The sequence below is a fragment of the Giraffa tippelskirchi genome, chromosome 10 (genome assembly GCF_054371585.1).
Source record: "Giraffa tippelskirchi isolate mGirTip1 chromosome 10, T2T-mGirTip1v1.2.pri, whole genome shotgun sequence".
NCBI classification, from domain to species: Eukaryota; Metazoa; Chordata; class Mammalia; order Artiodactyla; family Giraffidae; genus Giraffa; species Giraffa tippelskirchi.
The window spans coordinates 125,621,804-125,643,346 of NC_137284.1; the positions used below are offsets into that span (position 1 = coordinate 125,621,804).

The window sequence follows — 21,543 nt, forward strand, 5'->3', positions numbered from 1 at the left end:
TTATATGCATCTGGATTTTAAAAAGTGATCACAGGTTTTTCTATTAAATGCTAGTTTTAGTGATAAAAAATTCAATGATTTTCTGTTGACCAATCATAACACAGTGGTACTAAGCGAATAGTTACATAATCAAAGTAAGAAAAGATTTTATCAATTTTCACAATCAATAGCCAGGCAAAAACTAAAAGATAATTATAATTGCAAGCCATAATGGAAACATACCTAACCTAACAAGAGAAAATAATTACATACAATTTAAGGGGTTAAGTAGAGTGATGCGGTTAAGTGGAAGTGCATACATACAGGTTTTCATCCACACAGCCAATCTATGTCTTTTGATTGGTACATCGAATCCATTTACATTTAAGATAATGATCAATATGTATCATCCTATTACCATTTTCTTAATTGTTTTGGGGTAATTTTCTGTAGGTCTTTTCCTTCTCTTGTGTTTCCTGGCTAGAGGAGTTCCTTTAGCATTTGTTGTATTATAGCTGGTTTGGGAGTGTTGAATTTTAACGTTTGCTTGTCTGGAAAGCTTTTGATTTCTCCATCAAATGTGAACTAGAGCCTTGCTAGGTAGAGTATTCTTGCTGTAGGTTCTTCCCTTTCATCACTTTAAATACATCCAGCTATTCCCTTCTGGTTTGTGGAGTTTTCGGTGAGAAATCAGTTGCTAACAGTATGGAAGGTCCCGTGTATGTTACTTTTAGTTTTTCCCTTGTTGCTTTTAATATTTTACCTTTGTCTTTAATTTCTGTCAGTTTGATTACTGTGCCTCAGGGTGCTCCTCCTTGGATTTATCCTGCCTGGGACTCCGCACTTCCTGGACTTGATTGTCTATTTCCTTTCCCATGATAGGGTAGTTTTCAGCTATTAGCTCTTAAAATATTTTTTTGGGTCCTCTCTCTCTCTCTTCTCCTTCTGGCACCGCAATAATGCGAATGTTGTCCCAGAGGTCTCTTAAGCTATCTTCATTTTTTTTTTTCATTTTTTCTAAATTCTGTTCTGTGGTAGTGATTTCCAACAATCTTCCAGGTTACTGATCTGTTCTTCTGCCTCAGTTATTCAGCTATTGATTCCTTCCAGTGTAACATTCATCTCTGTTTGTTTGTTTGTTCTTTAGTTCTTCTAGGTCTTTGGTAAACATTTCTTGCATGTTCTCCATTCTGGATCATCTTCACTATCATTATTCTGAATTCTTTTTCTAGAATGCTGCCTATCTTCGCTTCATTTAGTTGTTTTTCTGGAGTTTTACCTTGTCCCTTCATCTGGGACATAACTCTCTGCTTTTTCATCCTCGTTAACTTTCTGTAATGTGGTTTTCGTACTAGCAGTTATGGGAATGTGGTTCTTCTTGCTTCTTCTGTTTAACAGGAGATGAGGGTAACAGGCTTGTGTAAGCATCCTGATGGGAGGGACTGGATGGGAAAAACTGGGTCTTGCTCTGGTGGGCAGAGCCTTGATCAATAAAGCTTTAATCCAATTATCTGCATATGGGTGGGGTTTCTCTCCCTCTCTGTTAGTTGTCCGGCCTGAGGTGACCCAGCCCTGGGCTCTATGGTAGGGTTAACGGCAAACTCCAAGAAGAATTACTTCACAGGGCACCTTCCAGGACTGATGCTTCCAGTGCCCCCATCCCCACAGCAAGCCACTGCCAAACCACACCTCTACAGGAGACCCTCCAACACTAGCAGGTAGGTCTGGTTCAGTCTCCTGAAGGGTCACTGCTCCTTTCCCCTGGGTCTTGGTGTATACAAGATTTTGTCTGTGTCTTCCAAGAGTGGAGTTTCTGTTTCCCCCTGTCCTGTGGAAGACCTATCTGTAATCAAATCCCACTGTTCTTCAAGCTCAGATTCCCTGGGGATTCCCAGTCCCTTTGCTGGATCCCCAGGCTGGGAAGCTTGACATGGGGCTTTTAACTTTCACAACGAGAAAAGTTCTTTGGTATTACTGTTCTCCAGTTTGTGGCTTGCTCATCCAGCAGGTATGGGATTTGATTTTATCGTTATTGTGCCCCTCCTACCATCTTATTGTAGCTTCTTGTCTTTGGACATGGGGTATCTTTTTTAGGTGGGTTCCAGTGTCCTCCTGTTGATGGCTGTTCAACACCTAGTTGTGACTGAACCGGCAGTCTGGAGATATTTTTTTTTTTTAGTACAGATTCATCTCTTAAACAGTTATATGTCTATTTAGATTTTCTATTTCCTCATGATTCTTGGTAGGTTCTGTGCTTTTATGAATGAATGCATTTCATCTAAGTTACCTAATTTGTTGGTGTAAGTACTTCAATCCTTTTAATGGCAGAGTAATATTCAACTGCATAAATATAACAGACTTTTATTTCTACTGGATATGTCCTTAGGAGTAGAAGCTGTTCTGAGTCACATATAATAATTTGAGGAAATGCCAGGCTGCTTCTCCAAGTAGTCCACTGTACCATTCTACATTCCACCAATAATGTACGAGTCTTCCAATTTCTCCACATCTCCCCCCTACACTTGTTATTACCTATCCTTTTAATTATGGTCAACTGATAGTGTAAATAAGGTGGTATCTCATTGTAGTTTTGATCAGTATTTCCCTAATGACTATGATGTTGAACATCTCTCCATATGCTTATAGGCCATTTGTGTATCTTCTTCAGAGAAATGTCTACTGAAATCCTTTGCATTTAGTTCTAAGAGTTCTTTATATAGTCTAGATACAAGCCTCTTATCAGATATATGATTTATAAATTTCTCCCATTCTGAGTTGTCTTTTTACTTTTCCAATGGTGTCCACCAAAGGACAAAAGTTTTAAATTTTCATCAAGTCTAATAAATTATTTTTTTCCTTTGGTTTCTCCTTTTAGTGTCGTAACTAAGGTGGCTCTGGCCAATCCAAGGCCATGAAGTTTACTCCTAGATTTTCTTCTAAGAGTTTTATATGGTTTTAGCTCTTATATTTAGGTTCTTAATCCATTTTCAGTTAATTACTGTGTATAATGTGAGAAAGGGGTCCAATTTCATTCTTTTACATGTGGATAGATATCCACTTGACCCAGCACTGATTGCTAAAAAAGCTTATGGACTTGTCCTGGTATCTTCATAAAAAAAATCAACTGACCATAACTATGAGGGTCTGTTTCTAGACTCTCAATTGTATTTCACTGATCTCTATATGTATCTTAAAGCCAGAAGAAATATTTGACATCTCTTTGTATGAGCCCTCCAATTTTGTTTTTCTAATTTTTTTCTTGTTTTATTAGTTCACCTTTTGAATTTTCATATGAATCTTATGATCAACATGTCAGTTTCTTTAAGGAAGCCAGCTGGGATTCTGAGAGAGACTGAATAGAATACATACATCAAATTGGGGAGTATTATGAATCTAATCCAACATCTTGCCATTTATTTAGGTCTTAATATTCTTTCAATGATATTTTGCAGTTTTCAGGGTACAAAGGCTTACAATTTTTTTGGTCAATTTACTCATGGATATTTTATTCTTTTCAATGCTAATGTAAACTAAAGTTTTCTTAATTTCACTTTAGACTGCTCACTACTAAAGAAGAACAGATTTCCGTATATTGATCTTCTGCCACCTTGCTGACCGCATTTATTAGTTCTAACAGATTTTTAGTGGATTACACAGAATTTTCTGTACTGTGTATACATGCAAACACACACACACACAAACTGATTAGAGTTGGTTTTACTTCCTCCTTTCCAACTGGTTACTTTCTATTTCAATTTTTTACCTAATTGCCCTGGTAATGTTGAATAGAAGTGGCAAGAGCAGACATCCTTATTTTTCACAGATGCCCTTTAACAAGTGGAGGCAGTTCCCCTTTTTTCCTATTCTGTTCTATTGCTGCCCTACTTTTCAGAGTGTAAATGGACACAAACTGTCTGGAAAACAATGTGGTAATGTGTCAAGAAATTTCAAAGTTCAAATCCTTTGACCTAGTAATCCCATTTCTATAATGAAGTTAAGGGAATAATCAGATGCAAATAAGTTTTAAACAAAAAGACATATGGACTCACTGACTGCTAGAATTATACGTGCTTATTAGACAGAATCTTTTATCACTCACTACTTCATTTCTCATCAAACCTATAATTCAGAACTTGTCAGGACTTTTTCTAGAAGATAAAATTCCTATGTTTGGTTAAAGGTATAGGAAAAGGTACAATAACTACTAGAATTTTCGAGTAGAACACTTCAGTATAGGAAACAGTAGTTGAAATGCCTGAAAGAAATAAAATGGAAAGAAGTGAAAGAAATAAAATAAAATAAAATAAAATGGAGGAATGAAATATGGTCTATCCAAGTGCCACTATGCCAATAAAAAAGCAAGTTATTAATGACAGAAGCATAACTTCAGTTTGGGAATAAATAATCATATGTATAGAGAAGAAAGATATTAGGAAAACTACACAAAATTGCAATAGTGATAATATCTGGGTCATTTTATGTGTTATCTCCCAAACTTAAAACAGTAAACATCACTTTTTTAATCAAGTAAAGAAAGTCTAATATTTTTCTTTTCTCCTCCTGTGCCTCACTTAAACAAGTTGCTATTGTTGTTCAGTCCCTAAGCTGTGTCCAACTTTGCAACACCATGGACTGCATGCAGCACGCCATGCTTCCCTGTCCTTCACTACTCCTGGAGTTGGCTCAAACTCATGTCCATTAAGTCGGTGATGCCATCCAACCATCTCATCCTCTGTCATCCCCTTCTCCTCGTGCCTTCAATCTTTCCCAGCATCAGAGTCTTCTCCAATGAGTCAATCCTTTGCATGAGGTGGCCAAAGTATTAGAGCTACGGCATCAGGCCTTCTAATGAGTATTCAAGGTTGATTTCCTTTAGGACTGACTGGTTTGATCTCCCTGCAGTCCAAGGGACTCTCAAAAGTCTTCTCCAGCACTACAGTTCAAAAGCATCAATTCTTCAGCACCCAGCCTTCTTTATGGTCCAGCTCACATCCGTATACGACTACTGGAAAAACCATAGCTTTGACTTATACAGACTTTTGTCAGCAACTGTTATCTCTGCTTTTTAATATGCTATTTAATTTTGTCATAGCTTTTCTTCTAAGTAGCAAGAAGCTTTTAATTTCACGGCTGCAGTCACCATCCATAGTGATTTTGGAGCCCAAAAAAATAAAGTCTGTCACAGTTTCCATTTTTCCCCATCTATTTGCCATGAAGTGATGGGGCCAGATGCCATGATCTTAGTTTTTTGAATGCTGAGTTTTAAGCCAGCTTGCTCACTCTCCTCTTTCACCTTCATCAAGAGGCTCCTTAGTTCCTCTTCACTTTCTATCATTAAAGTGGCATCATCTGCATATCTGAGATTGTTATTTCTCCTGACAATCTTGATTCCAGCTTGAGTTATCCAGCTCAGAATTTCTCATGATATACTCTGCTTTACTCAAAAAAAGTTACTAATTCTAAATAGCAGTAGTGCTACACAAAAAGAAGGTATAAGATCTTAAAACTATGCATCCCTGGTCTAGACACCTTAATTGGAAATTTCACATAAAATATCAGATACAAATAAATTGAACATCTGAGACAAGTTTTACCTTTTATATGACAAAATTAATACCATAATACACGCAATCCTTCAATGTAGGAGACACAAGAGATGCGGGTTCAATCTCTGTGTTGCAAAGATTGCCTGGAGTAGGAAATAGCAACCAACTCCAATATGCTTGCCTGGAAAATCCCATGGACAGAGTGGCCTGGTGTGCTAAAGTCTATAGGGTCACAAAGAGTCAGACACTACTGAGCACATACACAGCAGTATATAAAAAATTTAAACTTACAAATGACTTTCAATCCTGCCTCAATAACCTGCTGGAGACCACACCATTACAGGAAAATTGTATTTTTAATATAACAACCAAGTTCATTACTTTTTTAAGTTGGGAAAAAAGAAGACATAGTATAGAGTTGGTAGGTGCACACTCCTTAACAAAGTTTCTCCTCCTTATTAAATAAAATTCCACAGGCTGTATTGAAATTTTTTCACCTCTCTTGAAAACTCACCACCTACAACTGAAATTTTAGCAATTACAAATTAACAGAGGAAAACTTCTGGGCAGAAATAAGCTTGTCATTCATGTATTAGTTTGATCTAGTTCTAGCAAGCACTGATCTGTCTGGTTCCCAGAAGCTCAGCTGATTCACAGACCAGATGTTTTTCTTTCCCTTGTATATCTCAAGCACTGTTCATTAGAACTTGCTGATTTGATGGAAATATTCTATAGTCAGGGAAGATCCGATGGAGAAGGGATAGGCTATCCACTCCAGTATTCTTGGGCTTCCCTTGTGGCTCAGTTGGTAAATAATCCGCCTGCAATGTGGGAGACCTGGGTTCGATCCTTGGGTTGGGAAGATCCCCTAGAGAAGGGAAAGGCTACCCACTCCAATATTCTGGCCTGGAGAATTCCATGGACTGTAAGTCCATGGGGTCGCAAAGAGGGGGACACAACTGAGCGACTTTCACTTTCTTTCAATCTATAGCTTCACTATCCAAATTGCAGCCAGTAGTCACGTACAACTATAGAGCACTTGAAATGTCACTAATGCAACCAAGGAACTCAACTTTTAATTTTACTCACTTTAATTAGTTTAAATTCAAATAACCACATTGCCTAATGGATTCTGTATTGGTCAGCCCAAGTCTTGAACTGGCACAGTGTGTGGAATGAAAAAATGACCAAATCAATCAATAATTAACAATTCTCTCATCACAAAACCGATGAAATACCAGCATGTGTGCGTGCTCAGTCACTTCAGTCGTGTCCGACTCTTTGTGACCCTATGGTCTGTAGCCCACCAGGCTCCTCTGTCCACAAATTATTACAATGCTGTAAATCAACTGTAATTTAATAAATTTTTAGAAAAAATTTTAATAAGTTTGATATTAAGGCAATGACTTTACTATACCTAATACTTAAATAATCAATACCAAAATATACAAATTAGTAACATCATGAATATACAGAGCTGATTATATAAATATGCACACATACCTTTATCCTTCTTAAAGTCCAAAGCATCTTCTTTATCCGTCACTATTTCCTTCATATTGATAATACTCTGGTGGGTAAGCTGCCGGAGAATTTTAATTTCTCGAATTGCTGTAATAGGAAACCCTTCCTTTTCATTATCCAGGCGTACTTTTTTTAAGGCTACCATTTCTCCTGTTAGAAAAGTAAATAAAATCAGGTTACCAACTAACAAAACCAAGTAACATTTTAAACTTTTATTTTTTCTTTTTGGCTGCATCAGGCAGTTCATGGACATGGGTTTGGGTGGACTCTGTGAGTTGGTGATGGACAGAGAGGCCTGGCGTGCTGTGGTCCATGGGATCGCAAAAAGTCGGACACAACTGAACGACTGAACTGAACTGAACTGAGGCAGTTCATGGGAATCTTAGTTCTCCAACCAGGGATCGAACCTATGCCCCTGCAGAAGAAGCTTGGAATCTTAACCACTGGACCACCAGGGAATCCCCCAAATTTTTAATTCATAATTTCAGTTCCTACCTCTTGAAATTACAACCCACAAAATATATTTTGGTTTCCAATATACCAAATTATAAATTTATGGTTCAAAAAGTCTCCGGTGAAATAAATTATGGGGTATTTCTCAAACTACAGAATACTATATAACTGTTAAAAAGGATACAGTAGGTCCAAATGTATTGTTATTTTATAAGATGCATTAAATGAAAAAAGCAAGATAATGAGGGTTGATACATTATACTGTCATTTTTTTTAAAAAATGAAGAGGGAACACTAAATATACACCCGATTTGCTTATAAATGTGTAAAATCTCTCTAAACAGATGCAAAAACTCTGGACATTAAACAGATAAGAAGATATGCTCATTTATATTAACTTGTCCAAAGATGCACAGTTATCCAGTAGTGAAACTGGGATTCAAAATCTGGTTTAGCTGTCTCCAAACTATGTGCTCGTCCCTCAACACTAAATGATTTCATAATTCACATACGACTGAGTTTTGTAACAGATAATCTAAATATTGACGTGTTAGTCACTCAGTCATGTCTGACTCTTTGCAATCCCATAGACTGTAGCTTGCCAGGCTCCTCTGTCCATCTGATTCTCCAGGCAAGAATAACAGAGTGGGCAGCCATTTCTTTCGCCAGGGGATCTTCCCAAAAGGGACTGAACCCAGGTCTTCCGCTTACAAGTGGATTCTTTACTATCTGACCTACCAAAGAAGCCTGGTGTGTGTACTGAAACACACACACAGAAATCCTATTTTAAGAGAAAATTCACTATAGAAGTTTGTTCATTCCACTTCTTTGTAGGAAAAAAGAAGAAGAATTCAGTTCTTATAAATTTTCCAAAGAAAGGACATTTTTACTTTTAATCATTAAAACTTAGTTGATTCTTTTTAACAGAACTCTAAAATACAGTATGATTCCTTGCTTTATAATTCAATCTCTTTTGATAATGCAGAATCGTTATAAATATTACTTTATTGCTGCATGCTATAATTGCCTTCAAAGTTTCTATGCATAAGGTAGTCTCCCTTATACTAAGTGGCCTCAAACATCTATGCTATTTTATGTATTGGTTTATATCAAGGAACTATAAATAAAAATTAAATACTGGCTCTAAGCACTATTTATTAGTAAAATATATGACCTCTAACATAATTACTTTTTCCTCTGCTCCAAGGCTTTTTAAAACTTTCTCTCAGGTGACATATTATAATTTGAAAGACTACACTGCTAAATCTGGCCTCCAAATAAAGGATAATTTCTACAGAAAAAAAACTTGGGGCGGGGGGAAAAATATAGGTGTCACATAAGTCTTAATAGAACAAAATTTACTAATTAAGGTCAAGGTACTTTCCACCTGATTACTAACAATGTAAAATTTTACTGACCGAAAGAAATCTAAATCCCCCCATACTACACAACATAAGTACTAAAAAAAAAAAAAATTTTTAAACATATATATGTATATAGCTTGTTATCTGAACTCATATCTTAACATTAGTCTATATATAAAATGAAACCAAAAACAAGATGAAACAATAGCATGATAAATTCAAGTTTAACTTTTTCCTGAAACTTCCTCAAGTTATACATTAGAAGAGAAACATGAATTAAGTACATTCCATAGACCCAAAGATCCAAAATACTTGGCATTCTTACCAGTGTCTTTATCCCTGGCCTTGTAAACTTGTCCATAGGTACCTTCTCCAATAATTCCGATGATATCAAATTTATCCACGCAGCGTTTTCCCCAGTCAATATCTTTCTCTTTGATTTCACCATAGCGAGGCCCACATATTCTATCAAATATAGTTCTGAAGTTTTTATATACAATCAAGCAAACTGAATAAACTATTTAATACTCAGTATCCACCCTCCACCCAATCTTAAATCTTTTATTTCCCCTCACCCTTGTATATTTGTGATCATCTAAGACAAGTTACACTGTGAGTTGGTACTATAAATCATCATGAAAGTTAAGTTATTATTCTGTATACTGACTTTCCTTCTGTAGACTAACAGAATAGGAAAGAGAAGTAAAGTGTTTATGAAGGACTTTCAGAAATACAATGTAATTTTTCAGTGAGTGGAACAAAGCAACACCAGTCCAAAGAGTCAAAGCTCTCTAGCCAGCCACCAAAGTGTTTTCTTTTTCATTCACTGACAACAAATCTATACACATTTGCTTTCAAAAGTCAAAAGTTTAAAAATACAAAAATTACCAAAGATCTAACTATAAAGCATATTAACAAATTTAGACTTATGGCTCAATAAAACTATCTTAAAAACAGAAGCACCAGAAAGACTTTCAGTCATGAGAATATAGAAATATTAATATAATCAACCCTTAGGAATCCACACTTTTTAAAAAGTGTGCATTATATATACAACAAATATTTGACCCTTGTCAAGAAGATATGTAACTCTGTATTTTAATATTCTGGCAGGTAATAGAATTTAAGTAATTAAGCTACAATACCCAAGGAGAGACTATTTTAAAAAGTTTTCTAGCTTTCTACTCTACACTAGAAAATCACTTCATATTCTTATACTAGGCAATATCTGAAACAGCAATTCTAAAATCAGATCTAACTCAAAGGCTTACTCACACTTTTCTTTGGTTAAGTTAAAAAAAAAAAAAGGAATCATCATTCGCTTCTTAACTGATGAACAGGTTTCAAGGGAAAGAGTTATCTCTAGGCACTTACTTGAAGCTAATTTAGGATACAGATTTCAAACCTTCTTCCACTCCACCTCTTGCAAAATGAAGAATGCATTAGTTATGGGAGCAAACGGAGCTAAAAGGAAAGGAAAACATAGCAGCTTGCCCATTTCTAATTTTGTTTGGGCTCACTGACTGCTGACTTCCACCTTGCCCAATTTCAATATTTCTGTCATTTAAATATGTTATAGAAGTTTTTTTCAACACATATAATCCCAAGAAATCAATACATTACAAACTGAGAAAAAATTGTGGTTTTATTAGTCACTTTGAGTAAGTACTCAGGCAATTATGAAAAAAATTTCCAAAGCTCCAATAAAATTTATTCATATACTTAAGCTGAAAAAATAAATACACTTTTTTAAAATCTTAATTTTGTATTTTATGATCTTTTTTCTGGTGATACAGAATCATCTCTGGCCAATTTAAGAGCAGGTAGAAAGCAAGCACATACTTAGGTCTCCTTTTATTATGTAACTGTGTTGCTGTTTTCTTTTCCTCTGGACTTTTTGAGAGATCATCTCCTCCTGGTAGCTCAGGGGGCAGTGGTAAATCAGCGAGTAGACATCGCAGTTTCTTTTCTACTTCTTTTTTAACCGCTTTTACTGAAATATTTCCTCGCAAGCTAAAAAGGAATCACGAATAAACACAAAATTTATTTCACTGAGAAATAAAAATACATTTATGAAATATGCAATAGCAGAAGACTAGTTTACTTTCCAGCTATATTCAACTGCAAAATACAAAATTTGGGAGTAAAAATGATGCAGAATTAGATAAAAAACAATGCAAAACTAATAAAAATATGGAATTCAGTTGCTAATAATGTATGAATATTGGTTCACTAATTGTAACAAATGTACCATACTAATACTGTTAGATGTTAATAATGAAACCGAGTGCAAGTAATATGGTAACCCTCTGTAATATCACTGTAATTTTTTTGTAAATACCAAAACTGTTCTTAAAAAGTTTCTTTTTTAATGATACAGAATTACTATAAAACTACAAATTAAAACTTAAAGTCAAGTAGTCATGCTTTACAGGAAAATTCATTAGTTTTAAAGCATTTGGTCTGATTCTGGTAGAGAGACAAAAAGCTATTTTGTTGTAAGAATAAACCACATGCTATTATTTATCTTGCCTATTTAAATAACGACAGGGAACTAATTTACGGCTTTCCAGGTAGGTTAGTGGAAAAGAATCCATCTGCCAATGTAGAAGATGCAAAAAAAAAACCTAGGTTCGATCCATGGGTCAGGAAGATCCCCTGGAATAGTAAATGGCAACCCACTCCAGTAGTCCTGCCTGGAAAATGCCATACAACAAAGGAACCTGGAGGGCTACAGCCATAGGGTGGCAAAGAGTCAGATAGGACTGAACACGCACACAAAGAATTGATTTAGCTTCATTCCCTTTCCTAATAAATTCTTCTTGAATTGGACAATGATTCTCTTTTTTTTAAGTTTTTTTAAGACTCTAGTTTATCAGAATTACAGTTGAAAATTAAGCTCAGTGTTATACTTTTTATGAATATATTAAGGGCTCTGATTTTTTAAGTATATCTTAACCTGGTAATTAAACCTCCCAGACATTACAAATATAAAAAAGAATCTTAAAATGATAATAAAATTTGGACTTCACACACTTTCATTTTTTATATATAATTTTATTTATTTTCTTTTGGTTGTGCTGGGTCTTTGTTGCTGCCTGCGGTTTTCTCTACTTGCAGCAAGCAGGGGCCACTCTGTTGTTGTGGTCCACAGGATTCTCATTACAGTGGCTTCTCTTTTTGCAGAGCACAGATTCTAAGGTGCTCAGACTCACTAGTTGCAGCTCCCAGGCTCTAGAGCACAGGCTCCATAATTGAGGCACACAGGTTAAGTTGCTCTGTAGCATGCAGGATTTTCCCTATCAGCGATTGAACCCTGTCTCCTGCACTGGCAGGTGGATTCTTGATCACTGAGCCAGTAGAGAAGCCTTACTTCATATACTTTCGTAACAGTTATGAGTCCCAGAATTTAAAAAATTTAGTGAAACTACACTGCTGTGGTCAGAAATTACTACTGATGTTAAGTCATTTCACTTAATTATCACTTCTCCTACTTACACTGAACATCAATATTACTGTACAGTAAATACATGAATCTTTCAATACCATCTGATAAACACTATCAATAAAATTATGACTTTTCTTCACAACCCCAGGTTACTTACTAGAAGGTAACCTCTAATAGGGAAAACAAGCTCAAAAGGAAATTGGATTGCAGTTTTATTTCTACAGTAATGGTGTCATGCAACCTACTTTTCAATTCTAATGTCCTACCATTTAACAAATATTCACTGTACATGCCCATGAGCTACGTGTTACAGAAAACACTATAGTTTCACAACAGAAAAAACTCACAAAAAACATTAAGATTCAGTTCTTCTCAGAAAGAAGCGTTTAGTCTTTTGGAAGATATCAGTAAGCAGCAGGATACAGTACTGAACACACTTATTTCCAGAGTAATATGGTACTAAAGGGTAGCCAACTCAAGACTGAAAGACAGTAAAAGCTTTTTTCTAGAAAAGGTACCACTTGAACTGTCTGAAAATAAATCTATTTAAAATAACTTATTTAGAGAACTGTAGTCTCTAACTTGTAATTAGGCTTTAGTCAAAAATTTGCTTGTACAAGAACAATTCAACATGGGGGGGCGGAGTAGAAGTCTTATTTTACTTACAATTTAGCATGTAAAAGACTGCCTATATTCAAATACATCATTATATGAACTATCAAATTCAGCAAGGCTCTGAGACTTAGAGAAATGAAATATTACTTCCCCAAAATAACACTATATAATTTAAAATATATTCACACTATTTGCAGTAACCAAATAGGATATGTAATGATTTTTTGTTCCATATACTACAGTAACAAAAAAACAATAAAATGCCTTAACAAGAAATGTATAAGATCAAGAGAAGAAAATTAAAACATGACTGATAAACATAAAACTAGACAAGAATGAAAGAAAAGAAACGGTGTTTTCATATGGGAAGCTCTAATTCTGTACAGCTGTCAGTCTCCAAAATAATCACTGCATTTAATCAAGTCCCAAACAAAAAATCAAGCAAGAGAAACCAAATGATTTAAAATTTATCTAAGAATAAAGGAAAAAATGCCAACACTGGGTCCAGATTCATTCACAGCAGCATTGAAGTTGAGGCTGAAGGGTTGGGTTGTTCACAAGCAGTCGTTTACTCCATCCCTTCACTTTTACATTACCTGCCTGCATCTAATTTTTATATATGGCACCAGAAGTCAGTAAGATAAGAGTATTCAATAAATGATGTTAGCAACAACTGATCTATTAGTCCACAAGGTGGTGGACGAGAGCGGATAATCAGACCATGTCTTTCTCCTACATATAATAAGCAAAAATAAATTTCTATGAGATGTGAATCAACTTTTAAAAACTTTTTAAACCTGTAAGTTTTAATGGAAAAATGACAGATCCAAATACATCCAAAATGGAAAACATTCACACAGCCAAAACAAGTTAAGTCTCCAAGACAAGCAACACACTCTGACAGGCACAGATCAAGATCCTAACATAAGGGGTACCTATAAATCAATTTAAAAAATAATAATAATCTTAAGGAAAAGTCAGCATAAGACCTGAACAAGCAATTCACAGGAAAAAATAAATAGCCCACAAATGTTCAGAAAGATGCTATATCTCAATAATCAGAAAAATGCAAAATTAATCATATATTTTAAAGATTTTCAACACCTCAAAATTGGCAATATTTAGTGATACTGAAGCAATTTTATACATTTGGCTACATAAATTGACACACAATCCTACTAAGACACAATTTGGCAGTTTCTATCAAATCTTTAAATGTGGATATTTGACCACATAACTATCCTACATAAGTTGCTCACACGTACATAAAATATTAATGTATAAGGAGTGTTTAATAGCAAACAATTACAAATCTAAATATCCACTAATCAATAGCAGAATAATTAATAAGAAAGTGATGCATCCACTTCCATGTGTAGGAATGCTGAATCTATCTCTACCAACATGGAAAGATCTCCAATACATTAAATTTTAAAAGAGAGGAAGAATATTATAAATGGTATGATCCTCATTTTTTTAAAAAGATGATTAGATGTAAACCTATAGTTAACAGTCTATCTTATGATTTTCAGAAAGAAAAGATTCTAGGGCTGGGAGAGAAGCAAAGTTCAGAGTGAGTCTAAAAGATTGTTTGGATAGGAAGAAAGAATGCACTCAAAAATAAAAGGGATCATATCAAAAGGACAAAGGAGTTGGCTTAAAGGAGCTCCCACTGGCCAAATTTCAGACAATCAAATTTGGAACATCAAAAAGAAGAGCGGCTGTAACTGGTGTTAAATCAATCTTTGGCCACATATGTCAGTAGTAGTACTCAAGAGTCTTAAAAAATTCTATATCCCTGAAACATACAAAAACATTCAAAGCAAAAAAGAGCAGAGACAATAAAAAAAGAAGACAGCAAAGAAGGTGAGTCAAAAAAATTTTTAATGACCAAGTATGGAATGTGCCACCATCTCATTAAAAACATATGCACAAAGAATACCCTTCTTAATAAGCAGTCACCACCTGGGCACATATCCTGAATTCTTACAAGTAAAATTTACCCCTACAGCACATATGAAGAGTAAAGTAGAGAATAACTAGTCTCGTTGGTCCAGAATCACTAGATTCTCGGCAACAGGCAACAGGCTTATTCTCTTACTGATGACATGACAGTTCTGCACTCATGCCTCTCTGTGCTGGACAACCTATTCCAGGACTCATCAAAACTATAAATCACTACTGTTATGTCCCTTCAGTGTTCCAAAAAAACCAGTCAAACCTGCAAATATCACAATTAGAATAGTGTAACTAGATAACACCTGATTAAATTGGATGGGGTCCCTTCAGCAACATTTCTGATTGTACTGAAAATACAAAAGAGAAAAGATGCTTCAGAGGGCATGAAATTATCATTTTTTTGTTTAAATTACAAAATTTTCATAAAGCTAGCCAAACTGAGTGCTTGAAAGACCTTCCCACATGGCATTTTTATTAATTTGTTTTCAAATTCCCTAAGGATGCCAGCTAAAAAAATTGCCCATATAGTTGTTTTTTAACAAAAAGGGGAGAGGGAGTTATAATTTCTTCATAAAAATAAAAATGAAAAAGGTCAAGTCAATAGGCAAATCACACACAGCAAGTTTCCATCCGAGCACAATCTGAGAAACAGTCTTAGAATTGCATTTACATTTAGTCACTCTTAACTTCATCCTCTTTAAAATGTTTCAAAATAAAGTACTAGCTATATCCCCAACAGCAGAAATTTATAAATAATTTAAAGGAAAGCATTAACACATTATGAAGTTTCTGTAACATGTAATTAATCTCTAGTTGCAAAAAATTAAGTCAATAAAAAACTAAAAAACGATGTATTCATAAAGGGACCTAAAGTGATAAATTTATAATGTCAGTGAAAACACTTAGAAATAAGCAAGATAATATGATATTATCACCCAGGACAGATTCTATTATAAAATGTCCTGTCTCTGATAACATCAAAGAATACTCAGCCAAAGAAAATACTGACATTTCTAATTTTCAAACTCAAACTGAAATATACATTATATCCCATGACAATGGCAATTTTTACCTGGAATTCTTAGCACAAGCTATAATTTTTTCATCCTACAAGCAATGTGCTTCATTTTAAGTTGTATACCATAAAGAAAATTAATTCACTTACTAAACAGTCTTTCATAAAGGTTTTTTTTTGGGGTGGGGTCAAATAATCTCTCATTTCAAACTGAGATTTCCTTTTCTTTAACCAGTCACAACAAAATTGTTTGCACTTACCTATCGGCATCTTTATCTTCAGGCAGCATGGGAGGCAAAGGTAAGGGTGGTAAGGTAGAGGTCACTAAAGCCACATGTTGCTCCTTCTCCTTGGCTCCTATGCTTGGTGTCAGTGGTTTCGTCTTCTCTTTAAGAGATACTGGTTCCTCCTTTGTAGCAGCAGATTTACTCTCCTTTCCAACTACAACTGCTTTCTTGGTGGCTTTATCTACAATCAAATTATTATCCACTTTCGTCACCTGAAGAGGTGGCTTTGTTTTTGCCTTGTCATTTTTTAAAGTTCCACCGCTTGAGGGAGAAGGTGCATGCTCAATTTTAAGTTTCTTCACATCCTTCACATGGTTGGTTTGTGAGGCACTGGCACCAGTTTCTGTGTTCCCCTTCGTAGGTGTAGAAGTGTTGGCAGCTTTGGCAGCTTTGGCAGCAGCCTCAGCAGCCTTAGCTGCTTCTGCAGCCTTAGCCGCCTCTGCAGCTCGTGCTGCCTCTGCAGCTCGTGCTTTTTTATTCTTGTTCAATTCAGCTGCCAGGCTACTCTTCAGAGTTAGTGTGCTAGGAGAAATGCTAGAATGACGACTTCTGGATCTAGACAATCTATGTCTGCTACGAGATCTTGAATGCCTAGATGAATATGGGCTTCTGCTTCGTGATTTGGCAGACCGTCTGGTGGAAAATAATTAAGATTTAGTCAGTAATTCAGAAAGTTTAATTTGCAGTGTACAAAACTGCTAACTTGAGCCTGTAAATTAAATAGAAAGTACTTAATTTCAAAATCACAATATAGTTTTTGTGAGAGAATCGTTAAAAAAACAAAAAGTGCTGTTAAGTAAAATGTCATCTAGTGGCTACACATTTCCTGAAAACCGAGTGAATGCTTGATTCTGGTCTGGCCTACGAACGCTCAAAGGTAAAGCTGGATGAAAGCATATCTCTGTGACAAGAAATACAGTAAGAATTAGGAGGAAAAAATTTGAAAATACAATCACTGCTGTCTCAAGAAAATAGAAGCAGTTACTAAGGATACATCAATGGAAGAAGTGGGAGAGTGAAGTCTGACCAATCTTTTACCAGGGAGATAATTTCTGCATCTCAAAAGCACTTCATCCATAAGTTCAGAAGCAAGCAGTGCTCTGTCTACACCAAGAATGAAAAGAATGAAACTTCTCATTAGGCAGTAAGGAAAAAAAGTCTAAATCCTGGGAACCACTGAACAATGACTCTTCACTTCTCAAAAATCACTGAAGTGAAGAGAAAGTCACTCAGTTGTGTCCAACTCTTTGCGACACCATGGACTATACAATCCATGGAATTCTCCAGGCCAGAATACTGGAGTGGGCAGCCTTTCCCTTCTCCAGGGGATCTTCCCAACCCAGGGATCGAACCCAGATCTCCCCCATTGCAGGCAGATTCTTTACCAACTGAGTCACAAGGGAAGCCCAAGAATACTGGAGTGAGTAGCCTATCCCTTCTCCAGCAGATCTTCCCAACCCAGGAATCAAACCGGCGGTCTCCTCCATTGCAGATGGATTCTTTACAACTAAGCTAACAGGGAAGCCCCCAAAATCATTGGGAAACACAAATACTAATATATATTCCAAAGTATGGTGGCAATCAAAGTTCTTATGAAACAAATGCAGCACAGCACCAAGAGAAATAAAGCTGAGCTTTTCAAATCTATACCTTATCAAAACTTCTAAAAAATACAAGACCAAGGCACTATTGGAGTACTTTGATCAGTTCAGTCAGTTCAGTTCAGTCGCTCAGTCGTGTCCAACTCTTTGCGACCCCATGAACTGCAGCACGCCAGGCCTCCCTGTCCATCACCAACTCCCTGAGTCCACCCAAACCCATGTCCATCGAGTCAGTGATGCCATCCAGCCATCTCATCCTCTGTCGTCCCCTTCTCCTCCCGCCCTCTATCTGTCCCAGAATCAGGGTCTTTTCCAATGAGTCAGCTCTTCACATCAGGTGCCCAAAGTATTGGAGTTTCAGCTTCAACATCAGTCCTTCCAATGAACACCCAGGACTGATCTCCTTTAGGATGGACTGGTTGGATCTCCTTGCAGTCCAAGGGACTCTCAAGAGTCTTCTCCAACACCACAGTTCAAAAGCATCAACTCTTCTGCACTCAGCTTTCTTTATAGTCCAACTCTCACATCCACAAATGACCACTGGAAAAACCATAGCCTTGACTAGACGGACCTTTGTTGGCAAAGTAATGTCTCTGCTTTTTAATATGCTATCTAGGTTGGTCATAACTTTCCTTCCAAGAAGTAAGCGTCTTTTAATTTCATGGCTGCAGTCACCATCTGCAGTGATTTTGGAGCCCAGAAAAATAAAGTCAGCCACTGTTTCCACTGTTTCCCCATCTATCTGCCATGAAGTGATGGGACCAGATGCCATGATCTTAGTTTTCTGAATTAGTACTTTGATATGGCTCACTTAATGACCACATCAACCCCAGTGAAGTATCTGCAGTTTAGAGATAAGAAACTGAATCTAAAATATTACCTTAAGTCAGTCCCACTCTCATTAGTAGTTGTCCTGGTTATTATCTTACTGCCATTACCCCATGCCTCCAATATTCTTCTGCCCTACTCTGTGCCCAAAGGAAGCAGACCTGAACAGCATCTCCTCGGTTCCAGTACTGTCCATCACTGGCAGAGAAAAGCTGGATTATTTCTTTCCAATTCCCTCCTTCCTACTGGTCATATTTTGTGACAGACGCTGTGTCCCTCTACAATCATGGCTCCTGTCAGGTACCCACTTCTCCAGAGCTCTCACTAGGCTCTAATGACACTATGCTTTCCTTGCCCTTTCAAGCTTCCCTCTGTAACCAGTGAAAACATATCCTTTGTCAGTTTTCTTACTCCATCCCTATCCCTGTACTCCTCCTGAACCAACTAAGTTGGATTCTGTCATGTTCTAGAACCTAACTGCATGCCAGGTCTTAAAACCAGACCTTTTGATTCTGAAGTAGGTAAAGTCACATTCAACACATTAACACACTACTATGGAGACAGTTCTTACTGAAATCAAAATATTGAGATTCAGTAAATAAAGCAAAGAAACTCCTAAGAACCTATAATTAAAATGGGAAGAGAAAAGGAAGAACCGGAAATTTTTGTTTATATCTGGCATTCATGTGATACATAATATATAATATATATTATGCAATACATTTTACAATTCTAGTATGAAGACAAATAATGGTTAAATTTAGTATAAACTCAAATACAAATTCAACTTCTCCCTCATTCTTTCAGAAACATTTCAAAATGTACAGAGGGCCCAATTAGTGTTCAGCGTTGAGCTAGTGTTTCAAACTCTATACTTTACATAAAGTATTTATGTAACATTATTTCAGGTAAAAGGGAATCTTGGTTTAGAAAACACTTTAATCTAATACTTGTTTATGGTTAAATACTCATATACATCGATCATTAAAATCATCAATGAGCTTATAATTATTTATAGAAATGAGGGAAATGTTTGGTTAAATATGAAGTAACAAGCTGGTTATAAACTATCTCAGATAACTTTAATATAGGAGCCAAAAGTGTCATATTATGAAACATGCAGCCACACTTTTAATTTCCTCTGCCTTCAGAATCTTGGACCTCAAAGTAAGTCTCTATGCCATGTTTCCATGCCCTGATCAGATACTAAGCAGTAGAAGAAAGGCACACAGCAGGAGACAGCAAAGAAACTGTCATCTCGTCAAAGGTAATAGCACAGAACTTTTCTTAAATTAACTTTCCTATACTTGTTATCAGTTCCATACAGACAGAAATTATATGTTAAGAAATTTATAATCAGTAAACTTTACTTAAGAAAACAAAGATAAAATCCCAACACAAGTCACTCCTCTAGCATATTGATTATTCTTTTCTGCCGAGAATCTGTATAACAAAATTGTCGAAAAGACAACAAATGTTCGATTTATAAAAATCATATTTCAGAAAAGATGTTTTTATGGTATTTGATCTACGTACCAAGTGAAATTCTTCTAGACACACTCTCCCTTCTTATCCAATTCTATTTCACTTCAAAGGTTTCTTAACTTTTCACATTTTCTATCCTAGTAAACTTGTATCCTCTAAGATGTTTTATATTTGGTAATAAATTTCAATTATGTATTTACTGTTTATGTGCATGCATGTTAAGTCTCTTCAGTTGTGTCTGACCTTTTTCGATCCCATGGACTGTAGCCCACCAGGCACCTCTGTCCATGGGATTCTCCAAACAACAATACTGGAGTGGGTTGCCATGCCCTCCTCCTGGGGATTTTCCCCACCCAGGGATGGAACCTGCATCTCCTGCAGTGCAGGCAGATTCTTTATCACTGAACCACCGAGGGAAATCCTTACTGTTTATACCACCGAGGGAAATCCTTACTGTTTATAACAAACACATTTGGGGAATCTAAAATTAAATAAAAACACAAAACTCAAGTTTAGGTCTTTTTTTTGCTGATGATCTAATACTTCAGTTAAACAAAGTTATGAGGCTAAAAGAGAAGTGGCTCGATACAAAGTGGATCGAATTAGAGAAGAAAGATGATATAATGAATTATATCATGTGTTACAAAAAGAACTTAAACGGATGGTAGACAGCAAGCCCATGTTTTATAAATACGATTTTTCTTTTCAAAAATGGTTTTTCTAATTTTTTGCACTGTAAAATTTACAGTCAACACACATTAGCTATTTCTTGTTTGCTTTTAATGTCTTTTAAGAGCTTACAGAATCTCTTTAGGTTTCCCAAATTCATGAAACACAAAGCAGAACTAGGATTAAAAAAAAAAACCAACCAACTGGTTAGTGCTTGCTGTTAATTAGATTGATGTTTCTTAAAGAGCATGGTGTACTGTTCACTTCACTATAAGAGTCTAAGTCTTCTGAAACTGTATGTAATTAGCAAAGAGTGATTCTTAAAACTTTTACTGTAATGATATTCAGTCCTTATTACATAAAATAATACACAACAGCAGTATCCAAAAGAACTTTCTGGGATGCTAGAAATGGTCTATACATTTGATGTCTATTAGAGTAGGAACTCTTCACAGTATTGAAAGTGAAAGTCGCTCAGTCATGTCTGATTCTTTGCGACCCCATGGAATAGTTCATGGAATTCTCCAAGCCAGAATACTGGAGTGGGTAGCTGTTCCCTTCTCCAGGGGATCTTCCCAACCCAGGGATCGAACCCAGGTCTCTAGCATTGCAGGGGGATTCTTTACCAGCTGGCTGAGCCACCAGGGAAGCCCAAGAGTACTGGAGTGGGTAGCCCACTCCTTCTCCAGCAGATCGTCCTGACCCAGGAATTGAACCGGCATCTCCTGAATTGCAGGTGGATTCTTCACCAGCTGAGCTACCAGGGAAAA

At 36.2% G+C, this 21,543-nt stretch overlaps 1 protein-coding gene across 8 annotated transcripts in view; it reads right to left on the bottom strand.

The window, feature by feature from the left end:
- CDK13 (cyclin dependent kinase 13) overlaps positions 1-21,543 on the bottom strand; it is a 120,891-nt gene that overhangs the window by 68,798 nt on the left and 30,550 nt on the right. For all 8 annotated transcript variants that reach the window (XR_014067743.1, XR_014067742.1, XR_014067746.1 and 5 more), the window contains 4 exons: positions 16,164-16,823; positions 10,709-10,879; positions 9,192-9,331; positions 7,029-7,199 (listed from right to left, as the gene is read on the bottom strand). Coding sequence is in view for 3 of the 8 variants with exons in the window: in XM_081537404.1 (XP_081393530.1) it covers positions 7,029-7,199; positions 9,192-9,331; positions 10,709-10,879; positions 16,164-16,823 (1,142 nt within the window). In the remaining 5 variants the exon portion in view is untranslated. The remainder of the gene's footprint in view (positions 1-7,028; positions 7,200-9,191; positions 9,332-10,708; positions 10,880-16,163; positions 16,824-21,543) is intronic.